Source organism: Danio rerio, chromosome 13 (assembly GCF_052040795.2).
Source record: "Danio rerio strain M-AB ecotype USA chromosome 13, GRCz13ab, whole genome shotgun sequence".
In the NCBI taxonomy this organism is placed as follows: domain Eukaryota; kingdom Metazoa; phylum Chordata; class Actinopteri; order Cypriniformes; family Danionidae; genus Danio; species Danio rerio.
In genome coordinates, this window is record NC_141033.1 from 13,131,779 (window position 1) to 13,143,998 (window position 12,220).

At 36.6% G+C, this 12,220-nt stretch overlaps 1 protein-coding gene across 11 annotated transcripts in view; it reads right to left on the reverse strand.

Annotated features, from left to right (window-relative positions):
- nsd2 (nuclear receptor binding SET domain protein 2) overlaps positions 1-12,220 on the reverse strand; it is a 39,889-nt gene that overhangs the window by 20,600 nt on the left and 7,069 nt on the right. For 7 of the 11 annotated variants that reach the window (XR_015504822.1, XR_015504823.1, XM_087277223.1 and 4 more), the window contains 7 exons: positions 11,950-12,169; positions 5,556-5,716; positions 4,568-5,032; positions 4,389-4,457; positions 4,136-4,307; positions 2,396-2,455; positions 2,136-2,245 (listed from right to left, as the gene is read on the reverse strand). Coding sequence is in view for 9 of the 11 variants with exons in the window: in XM_087277223.1 (XP_087133349.1) it covers positions 2,136-2,245; positions 2,396-2,455; positions 4,136-4,307; positions 4,389-4,457; positions 4,568-5,032; positions 5,556-5,716; positions 11,950-12,169 (1,257 nt within the window). In the remaining 2 variants the exon portion in view is untranslated. The remainder of the gene's footprint in view (positions 1-2,135; positions 2,246-2,395; positions 2,456-4,135; positions 4,308-4,388; positions 4,458-4,567; positions 5,033-5,555; positions 5,717-11,949; positions 12,170-12,220) is intronic. The other 4 variants (XM_087277228.1, XM_087277224.1, XM_087277225.1 and 1 more) reach the window with 1 other exon arrangement.

Genomic DNA, 12,220 nt, shown 5'->3' on the forward strand with positions numbered 1-12,220 from the left:
ACACCGCGACACAGGATCGTAGATCTGAGTGTCGCGATTTCGATTTTATATCGTGTATCGTTACAGCCCTAGAACATATAATTTCATTTTTTAGACACAATGGAGTTTATTGCCGAATACACTATTTTAAGCTGCACCTGCCTTCGTCTTGATTTGCTCACTGAGGAATTCAGAATTGTGCTCCATCTAAAGAGCAACAGTATGTTCATAAAAAAAAATTATTTACAACATTTAATTTAAACATTTAATTCCAGTTATTGTAGCTTAAAAATAAAACTAATACATGAAAGCTTATGTTAAATTAAAAATGACAATGTGTATTAAAAGCAATAATTCTGTTTATTTACTAGAGAAAATGTGTGTAAATCTATATTTATTCACCTTTCTTTATTAATTTCAGTCATATTATTGACTAATATGAAAATGTTCATCTGATTTATGTACAATATTAGTTTGTACAGTAATATTTTCTGTCTTTTACTAGTACAGTAATATTTTCTGTCTTTTACTAGATATATTATATGAAAAACTTGCTTTATTTACCAAATAAGTGAATCCAATTGGATTTGCATTTTAAACATTAAATAAAAATTAAAAAGGTATTTTTTTTTTTACATACATTAAGGTTTTAGTTATGATGCTCCAAAATAATTCCGCAGAAATCTGCAGACTTGTACCAAAATTCTCAGCAGAAATAGCAAAAAATGTCCGCAGATTCCATCTGGCCCTACTCATTACCAGTGAAAGTAACTACTGTGTTTCTTTAAAGGGGTGGTCCACTACGATATGATATTTGAAACTTTAGTTGATGTGTATTTTGGCTTCCAAGGGACACGACACAAAGAGATAATTGCTTACAATTTAATTTTAAGTATGTTGCAGAGAATTATAAACAAATATATAGGTAGTATTTAACAAAAGAAAGCTTCCAGAACCTCACCCAGTTAAGTGCTGGATTTAGTTAAAACTCCTCCAACCATAGTAGACGAAGCTTTGGATTGTGAGCCACAGCCTGTAAGTGTTATTATTTGTTCAAATGTATGTATTACATGTGCAGTTTCTAGCGTTAACAGTACGTTGTATCAAGGACTAAAACGAGAATGTAAACAACGAGAAATGCGGTTTGGTACCGTTAACAACTTAGCTACAAATTCATATTTATCAGTCAAACTGCTGTAAGCGCGCACAATCTTCAGCAGTACGTGCAGTGTCTCTCTATGCAGCGTACATTCTACATCTCAAATAATAGACTCGCAAAAAATATGAGAACGTTTTAGATTACTTACACATGCTTATTCCAAATAAATGTGAAAGACTCTTGTCAGATTTTATTTTAGAGAGGTGACTGACTGTTTACACAGTGCAAAAAATGCGTGCTTGTAAGGGTATGAAGTGGTGACGTGGAGCCACTCTGCAAATCACAGCACATTATGCATACCAATCAGAGCCTCGAGTACCGGCCTTTTGGAGTAACTAGGAAATATGACAGTCATTTTCATGTTAGCCGAGTAGCTGTATATAATCAAAGATATATGAAAAAATAACGTGATTTTCTACAAATGAAGCATGAGCACACATTGCTTTGCATCTTACATTCTGGCACACCCCTTTAAAAAAAAATTGTCAAAACACTATAAAATAAATATAAAACATTGTACACAAATCTACACAATTTTAATGTTGTTGTAGAACAATGTGAGAGACAACCATCAAATTCAATATATCATTATAAATATTATCATTACTAAAGTTGCACAGTACAACAAAATAGATGGTTTAGAACTGTAAGGGAAGCTAGTGCCTATATTTCCAGTTTGATTTCCTGGTTGTTTGTGTGCACGACTGAATGTGCATGTGTTTCAACACCTGCACAACTCTGCCTCTGATTGACAAACGATGGAAATGTTCTCTAAGCCAATCATCAGACTCTCACGTTCAAAAACACTCGTCATAATCACTGGTTGGTTATGTGTCAGGCCCCAGCCCCGAACAGACATCACAGAGAAAGAGAGGTTCTATGGCTAAGACGCCAATCGCATGAAAACCGATTCAGAGTTCTCAATTACAATAACGCACATTTTATTGTCAGTAAGAGCAACTTTTAAAAGCACCGCTAGTTCCAACACCAATCCTACCTTTGGGCATTTCCATTTTTTAAAATCTTTTTCAAGCTTGCTTTTCTTCTTAGGCTGCAATGTCACATCCTGCTTTGACTCTCGTGAACGCTTGCAGACCTTTTTCATTCCTGTAGGAAGCAGTAAGAAAACAAGTTTATAACTTGAATCATTTCTAAAAGAAAACCTAAGGTTAGATCTTTTTCCACTTCATTTACCTTTTCAACAACTGAAATTTTGTAACTAATAATGAAAGAACCCACACATGCACACACACACACCTTTAGAAGAGGCATCTTCCTTCTCCCAGAGTTTTGTGCTTGGTGCAGATGCCTTTACTTCTTAAAAAAAAAAAAAAAAAAAAAAAAAAAAAAAAAAACACAACAACAACAACAACAACAACAACAATTAAAACACATGCAACAGCAGACCTTTTCATTTAAATGCATAGAAAAGCGTGTATTATTTATTTTTTATATTTGGTAAATGGATGTCCCGATCCGATTTTGATATCGAAAATAAAAAGCCTTTTACTAAATAGACTGATCCAGCTCATTATTTAGGGTAACAATACATCCTCTTTTTCCTGGACATGTCCTCTATTTGGGACTTAAAAAATGCATTTAGCCAAGATTTCTAAATTGCCCCGGATTCTGCTTTTTTTTTTTTAGCGGAGTTACTACATTTTTATACGCAAACTTTGGCCAGTGCATCTCAATCTCTCAGCTGCACCAAGACTAGAGAGGGAGCAGATTTGACCTGTCAGTGGTGAACATGGATAGTAGAAGTGAAATAGTGAATTTCTTATCCTTTTTTTTTTCTTTTTTCTTTTACTTGAACACACTGAAAATAAACAGTGTCATGTAAAAGGTGTGAAATGCTAAAATTTTTGTTGTTTTAATTGTCTGTTAAATAAGAATAAAAAATCATTCTGTTGCTGAGGGCCATTACATTTTAAAAGAAAGAATGGTATTAATTTTTGAGCAGAAGGAGAATTTAATTTGAGGCATACCCATGTTTAACTCTTTTTTTTTTTTTTTTTAAAACCCAGAAAGATAAAGTGCTCTGATAAACAGTGTCAGCTTTGCACAAGAGTTTGCAGTTCTGTTTCCATTTACATTGTCGTACTTTCCTCATGTGCGAAGTAAAGTGGAATCTGTGCAATATTATGCAAATAAAATGATTTTTGATAAATAAAATTATTCTTAAAAGTCACATTATTTTATGTGCTGTGGAGAAAATGTTTCAATCCAGCTACTGCAAGTATATTTATGTGCAATATATATTATTATAAAATTAATAAGGTTTGGGAACATTGATTCAGCCATAATCTTCCTATGACACAAACTCAGATGAAATAGATCTGATCATGTAAATGTTTGTTCAAACCATACTGCACATTTTTATTAACTTAACAATAACTTACTTCTGCTCCCCCGCGTGAAAGATATTTTTCAGCTCCAAACTGGATCAAAAATTCATCAAAAAGCTGTGTGAAATTTAAACTTTGGAAACTTAAACTTTAGCATTTGTTCAATTATTAATATTTTTCCCTTGTGTTTTTGCTGACGGTAAAAAAATAAATAACTGAAGTGATCTTCAATTAGTATTTTACACTTTAAAAATATATATTTTTGTTTATTCAATTAAGATATTTTTCAGGATCTTAATATTTATTCTTTAATTTTTTTATTTATATTCTTATGTAAAAGGTTCACATTTATGCAACCAATATTTAATAAATTGGTTGTTTTTTCCATACTAACTGTTGCTGACTTTTGTTCGCAGTTTGATCTAGCCGTTTATACATCCCACTCAACGAAATAGGTAAAAGTAAATTATTCATGATTTGTGCTGAAATCAGATTTATATCGGTATTGGTTCGTACTGAAGGCTGCGATATCGGTATCGTATCGTAAGTTAAAATGTTGTATCGGGACATCCCTAGTTTGGTATTTTAATTGTTGCATTAATTAAGGATAATTCTCATAATAAGGTGTGAATTTTATTACAAGTCTCACCTGAAAGTCCTGCACTAGTAGACACTGTGTTTAACGTGTCACAGATACTGACTCCTGCTTTAATTTTCCTTTTCTTCACTGAATTTGGTGCTGCAGGAAACTTCTGCCTGATGTGTCTTGGTTTCTTCTGAGAAGCTTTTGGCTGAAGGTCCAGATCAATACAGAGCAGATCCTGCATATATGGAAAGGTAAACTTAAGTGATTTAAAAAAAAATCATTACAGCAAAAATACCACAGAGGAGATAAAACACACTTTTTTCCGGTAAGGCCGTTTCCCAGCATTTGTCTTTCCTTTCTTCTTGTGCTCTGTATTAACCTCGCACTGCATCAGAAACATCAATGTCAAAACATTAGAAACAAAGCATCCTTATCCTCAGAATGAAATCAAAAGCCTACACAGAGACGAACAACAGCAATCATATTAGCTGCTACCTGAACAGTAGACTCAGTCAGGGGCATTTGTTTTGCAGAGGAAGCTTCAGTCACTATCCACTCTATTGTCGAGCTGCGCTGTTTGCGGCGATTCGTCTTCACTGACGGTTTACGTGCTTTCCTGGGGAGGGCGGTTTTCCCTGATGAAGTGCTGCTGTCTATGGGGTTGGAGAAGAGGCTTGGGATTGTGGATGTTGTTGAGGAGTTTGTGGGGCTGGAATGAGTGGAGTCAGGTGGCGTGAGGCTGACAAGCTCCTGGGGCTCTCTCTGAACTGGCTCTTCCTGCAGTCCCTGATTGCGTTGCTCCTCAAGCACTTGAAGCATATGAGGGTTGAGCTGGGCTTTGCCATCTTCATAAACAAAGCTAAATTTGGCCAGCCGCTCCTCTGTTAGCAGGCCCAAAGCTTCTTTTGCTTGTGACACACCTATTTCCCACTTTTGCCGAAACTTACGAGGAACTGCCCGCTGTAGAGAGCACATTAAAAAAAGCCTGAGACCAAAGAATTTCATTATAGAGGTAAAAATAATGTATTGAAATAACATACAGTGCTCAGCATAAATAAGTACACCTCTAACAAATTTATTTTAGAAATTTATATTTTTAATAGGAAGCTATACAATTTTACTTTTGCGCATATACAGTAGATTATTCAGTACTGAAGCCAAATGTAGAGCGTATCTAACAAAAAAAAAAACTTACCATAACAGTCCAAAAACTAGTAGATCTAAATTTATATGGTATAGTAAAACATTAAATACAAATTTTGTGCAATATTTAGCTTGAATTTAATAGTATTATCTTTCAGTTTCAAAATGTTTGGTGACTAAAATATTATTGTAATAAATATCAGTTTAATAAATCTGTTTTGTTTAAAATGCACCAAAATACATAAACCATATTCACCAAGTAATAGAATAAAATATTCATTTTCAAAATGGGGTGTACTTAATTATGCTGAGCACTGTATGGACGCAGTATATACTGTACCTTCCTTCCACTGATATTAATGGGGAGCTGGTTGCTGCGGCTAAGTGACTGGTATTGGTGTTTCCCTGAGAAGGTGACTATGCACTTCTCAAAAACATATCCTCTTTCTGGAGTATCTCCAAAATACTGTACATGGTACAATAATCCTGTACGGCTATTCACTGCCAAAAAAATAAATAATAATGTTATTAGTAAAAATAAATTGACTTCCTGCAGGTGCTACTTTTCTCATGCTTCGCCTTCGTCATCTGTAAGCCCATCCTGCTTTCTGCTTATGTTAGTTCAGGGTCAAACTTGTGCAAACAATTTCTACAATATCTATGCTCTCCCTTTTCAGTGTTTTCAAACCATCCTTTTAAACTGAAATAAGACTTTTGTCAACTTTAAGCCATTTGCGTCACCATTACAGTTTTCTCATGAGACTTACTCTTCCCTTTACTCATGGTGTCCCCCAGGGCTCTCTTGTTAACCCTCTTCTAAATTTTATATGTACATGTTATATACAGATTTATTAATTTTCCTTTGGCTTAGTCTCTTTATTTATCAGGGGTCGCCACAGTAGAATAACCCAACAACTTATCCAGTTGCTACTAAAGATTAATTTGGCTGGGACTGCATGTCAATTGCGTGGAAATATAGTCTTAGGGTGCTTTCACACCCAGACGTTTGTTTTAGAACCGGTCTCATTTGCCCAGTTAGCGCAATTTGTTTGGCTTATGTAAAGATCCCTCAATCGTGCTCAGATCTGTGTCAAATCAATTGGTCAAATCAATGGATTGAAACGAACTCTGAAGCGGATTGTATTGAGATATCAAAGCGATCCAATAAACTAACAAACCAGGCTATAACACAGTGCACTATGGTTGTGTAATAGCCACATATACAGCTTTATGAAGAGCGAATTACGAATAGGGTGGGTCATCATTACTACCGGTAAATGTGCGTTTCATGTCAAATATGAAAGTGAAAGCATGCTGAAATATTAACTGTGCCGTTTATCCATTAGGAAAACGGACTGAAATGACCATCTGATAACTTATCCAAATTTTAATCTTACAATATTTTGTATTAGGCCTATTGTTTTGTTAATTTCTGCACTGACACCTCAAAAGAAAGACCAACATTGATTTTCTTCATGATCTGACTGCAGTCTCGCTTCATCTGTTAATTCTCTCTATAATTTAGGCCTGTGACGCATAATTCTAGCCAATGTTATTTTTAATAGATTGATTCAATAGAATAGATGGATTTTTACAAAAATTGACAACTGAAATAAGCTATGTATGAGAAAGTCTTGCCTCTGATTTATATTTGGTGACGACGTCTGAGGGTGTCAAAATTAAAAGTGCACCTTTTCACTTATAAGATACTCACTCACTCACTGGCCAATTTAGTTGATTAAATTCAACTATACCCTCATGTCTTTGGACTGTGGGGGAAACTGAAGCACCCAGAGGTTCCCAACATTGGGAGAACATGCAAACTCCACACAGAAATGCCAACTGGCTCAGCCAAGACTCGAACATGCAACCTTATTGCTGTGAGGTGACAGTGCCAGCTCTATACAGATCTTGATATACAAATGTAGGTTTATTGTATTTGGGTGGTGTGCTTTCATTACTCAGCACCACCCAGGTCTTGAGGGATTTGGCAGTCATCCAGTATTTTTGTCTATAATTGGATACCTGCCCAAGACTGCATTCTTCAAGCCTCTGTGAAAGCTGCACATATTCACCTTTCAGCATTTTAGAAAGTTACACCAAGATCACTGCAATTGTAATTAGCCAACCCGCTATTATCGTTGCACACCAACATTGCATAAAACTAGATTGCTCAAGGTAGGGCTGTGCAATTCGGGGAAAATACCTATATATTATATGTGTGTGTGTGTGTAATAAAAGATGATAATAAATTTGTATTTTTAAAGTATATTTTCATATTTGTTTATTATAAATTTTCATTTTTTTTAAACTGTAATATAAAGCTTACAGTTTGAATGCACATTTGCAAATAAACACTTAAAATAGTAAAATAGTGTGATAAGCAATTTGACAAAATGGTTTAAAATATATTTTGGTACCTCAAAAGTGTGGTTATGATAACCATCCAACAATATAGTCCGGTAAATAATTGTTCTCAAAATGTCACTAAAATATCATATTTATACCTCATAAATACACAGAAAATCAGGTGAATAACTGCAAAAATAACCCATTCAAAAAGCTAGCTACAGGCCTGATAGTGTGATGTTAATAAAATGTTTAAGAACCGATATAAAGAGAGAGTTTGATAAAGACTCAGCCATAGTGCAAATGATAGTCATAAAAGAGTATTAATAAAAGATGGAGCTCAGGCTGTAGTTTTTCTGACAAACTGTTTCAACCGAAATTGCACATGCTACTCTGAGGGATCAAGAGAACTGGCAGGGATCATATACTTTTGCATTTAGCTGTTTATTCTGCCGTTTGTTTTCAGGACATATTACTGAGTTTGTGACTTACACTTTTCGTTAAAAAAGCTATTTATGTCCATTTTTGCTGCCGCCATCCTGACCTCTGTGTGTCACACACATTATTCTTGCACGAAAAAATTCACCTGTGCTGTTTTGGCACTGCTTTTCTAAATGCAGCTACAGCCTTTCACATCACAGGAAAGGTGTCTGTGTCTGTGACTTCGAAAAAGATTTTCCCACATTACTGACGTGCTGTTTTTGTTTGATTTTAATTAGTGTATTAACGCAAGACTAGCTAGCAAGACTGTCGCACACAGACGACTGTCACACACAGACGGCAGTCATGCATTTGCTCTGAGCAAAGGAAGTTATATAATATACATGTCAAATCGCAGCCTCTTGCGATTAGCTAATCGCAACGCTTCAAATCGTGATTGCGATTCGATTGATTGCACAGCCCTAGCTCAAGGCCTTTTATTTCTTGTTCATTGCAAAGAAACTGTAACCTTTAAATCCCTCAGTGACCCTTGCGTCTTTAAGCTAATTCTGTTTTATTTCTTTGTCACCCTTTAGAGGAAGTCAGAGTGTAGCAAATCCTTAAGTGCAGCTAAGTCCAATTAAAAGCAGTGCTTCCCACACATAGACTTTACTTGCGTGGGCCACCCAGGTATATTAACAGCCAACCAAGCATATTTGACAACATTTATTTATTTATTTAATATTATTATTATCATATTTTACACTGTTTTGTATCAGCCTAAAAGCAAAACATCCACAATAGATTAAATGGTGGAAAATCTCCTATCACTCTACGTGTTTCCTACTGCTCGTTGTGCTCTGCAGAGACCTTTTTGGAAGGGCCTTTTTGGGACTTTAAAATTTTTCTATATCGCCAGAAATGTCCTGGATTCTGCTTTTGGTTTCACTTTCTAAGCCATCGTCATTTTTATTCTAAGCCTAATTTGCTTTCGCTTGGCTTCACAGCTGACAACACATGCACAGCCGCAAGACAGAGACACGTTATACAATTAATTCTTTGATCTAAACGACTCAGAAAAACTATTCTATTTACTCCGGGAGGACAAAACTACACCTGGCTGCAAAAAATATGTACACTGCTAGAAATGGTTAGTTAAAGAGCCCCTATTATGCATTTTAAAAGGTTTTATTTTGGTTTAGATGTCTCTAAAAACAGTCTGATATGCATGCCAGGTCAAAAAACACATTCATTCTCTTGTATCTCTCATATGTATTTATATTTACCTAAATATCCCAAGGACTCCAATATGAATCATTCAGAGATTAATTTGTTCCCATACCCAGGTAATCTGCGCTGATTGGCCTGATGACCCATTCTGTTGTGATTGGTCGACTGCCTTCAGCATGAGACAGAGAAATGCCAACCACGGCTTATCAACATTGTTGAAGTAGGAAGGCAGAGTATATGTGTGAGCCCAATGCAGGAGTGCATTAAAGCAATGGAGCTCTTAACGATGACACACATTCCGTATTAGTCCACACAGAGGCAAAAGCTGAATTATTTTGAAATTGAACGCTGCATGTGTGTAGGAACAGCTGACGAAGGAAATGACAAATGGCAGAGGGTAGCGAGCTCACAAACGTGTATAAATCGGTAAAGGAACGAGCTTCCGCCACATTTGGTTTTGGCCATGATTTGAGAATATAAAGACTTAACCAGATGCACTACAAGCCACGTGGAGCGATCACGAGTAACAAAACAAAACTAAACTCATATTTGGCAACCTAGAGAAAACAAGGAGGCAACCATTTTAAATCGCACTGACTAACACTTGTAAAATGGAAGGAACTGGTCCCTTAACTGTGTAATGGTAAAGTCCCATACATCAATAGTCTTTTTTGATCCTTCCTTTAAAGGTTCAGGACACCCCGGAGAACTTTTTTTTTATATTAACAGATGTGTGTGTGTTGAGCATCAGTTAAGATAATGTTAGCACCTGTCAGCTTTAATTGTGGGGAAAACTGGATAATTTTGAGCTTTTGTCAGCTAATTTCAGCTTCCGGGTTTAAAATGATTTTTGGGGCGGGATCAAAATCGGCAACGTAGCGAAGTACTGCAAGTGCAATGATGAAGCGTCGGTTTCTCATTATTATTCATAGCGGAGTTTTCTTATCCTATGAGAAGAGCCGGCTGCTTAATTATTCATGAGACCTGCCAGTGTCAAGCCCGAGCTGAGAGACACGGAAACCACGGCACAGTATTGAGCTGCACTGAGTCTGCTGGATACGGGGATTGAGGGAGAAGTCCTCATTTATAGTGTTTACATGAACACACATCTTCATAATGATATAAATTGTGGTTGTCTGTATATGAAATTACGAATAACAAATGTAGCAGAGCATTAAATCACTGTTCATTTCTTTGCATTTTAACTTTGTAAACTATAAACTCATGCGTCTCCTCTTTGTGTCTCATTTTGTGAGCTAACTGACAACAACAGTTATTCGCTCCCCTTCTCCCCTGCTGGCCACGCCCACTCCTGCCCGATGCTCGCGGAGCTCCACGCCCATTAATCATGCACCTTTTGAAAAAATTCTGAAGTAGACTTTAACCGAAAGTGGGGGGTGTCATGGCTCTTTAACAAACAGCCGAAGAATGCCCCGTTGTAAGAGTGTAGATTAGTGTAGCACTCGTCAGAAAAATAAGGAAAACACACCACAAGGCTGGGGCTATAATGCTGAGGTATTTTTGCAAAAATAAACTTCAACCACTGACTCTTCACAGCCTCTTCTTTGGGTAGACAAAGTAACACTAACTTTCCAGCACACTTCAGAGCACAGCATCTTCGCAACATGATTTAACCAGAATCTGCTACAGTTGTTTGTCTTCTTTTTCTTCTACAGTGTTTGTGGGCGGGATTTCAATTTCCTGGGTCTATGCACACAACAAACAGACGGGGCTTAAGTTCTGTATCAACATCACACCAACAAGGCTAAAGATTTGTTACCCTGACAACTCATTTAAACCACTCGGTGTCGACTCTTTTATAAATGAATCAATAGTTTTAAACATGGCACACTTTCAGATTTAAGCCTTAGCTGGATATTTTACCCCAGTTAGAGCTATTACACACTGCATGGAAGGACATTTACAAAAGTCTATAATAGAGGCTCTTTAACTCACTTGCCTTATTTAAATAATCTATATTTTTAATTCTTGTAATTGTTATACTTGTAATTATCATACTTTTACATGCTTTGCCAATACTGTACAAAATCTCAGCAGCAGATTTTTACCTGTCAGTGGGTGCACATGGCTGCAGAATAGAATAAAAGTAAATCAAATAGTGGATTTGTTTTTTATTTCAACAGTCTTTAAAAAAAATTCAACCCACTGAAAAGAAAGTGAATAATAAATAAAAATATTGTTAAAAACCTCTTTTTTGTTGCATGTATGAAACCCTCTGCTGTGTGTAAAAGGTGTGTTTGAATCAAGTGGTGCTCGCTGCAGAGCCATTTGAGGAGAGCTGAGCTCCAGCGAGGGGGAGCTTAAGCTTGAGCTCCACCTTTTTTGCACTTCTTCTACGAGTGATGTCACTGGGGGTAGGGTTAGGGGTGGGGTTGGTGTACGCATTAAAACAGCTTACAGGAGGCGGAGCGACAGCTCATGCTCCCCCTCGCTGGAGCTCAGCTCTCCTCAAATGGCTCTGCAGCGAGCACCCTCTCGTTTGAATTCGCCTACCACCTGTAGGAAGCACTTTAAAAGCCTTATTTTTTCGACATTTGACTGTTGATGTCTCAATCTAGATACAGTTTTGATCTAAATGTAGATTATCATAGTGCAGCCAAAGTCATAAGCATAGTAGTGAGAACGAACAGTCAGTGGCTAAGTGGGAAATTATGTTGTGGAGGATGTGGGGAAAGTCCTTAAAACAGCAAGGTTAACTATTCAGCACACCTTACCTTTTGACCTAAAGTGCATGTTAAACTCCGGGTCTGTAGTGATCATACACGGCCACCATGGATATCCAGACACTTTGGTCCAGATGACATCTCCCACTGAGAAATGCACATTGGATTGAGTTTCGGTATAACTCTCCTTTACATCATTCTCACCCTGTGCATCATCAGTCTCATCCACACCCTGTGCATCAACAGTCTCTTCACAGTCAGACAACGGTTGCTAAAAAACAGAGAACAAAACCTTATGAGGCTCAAAATGTAAAGAGAATGA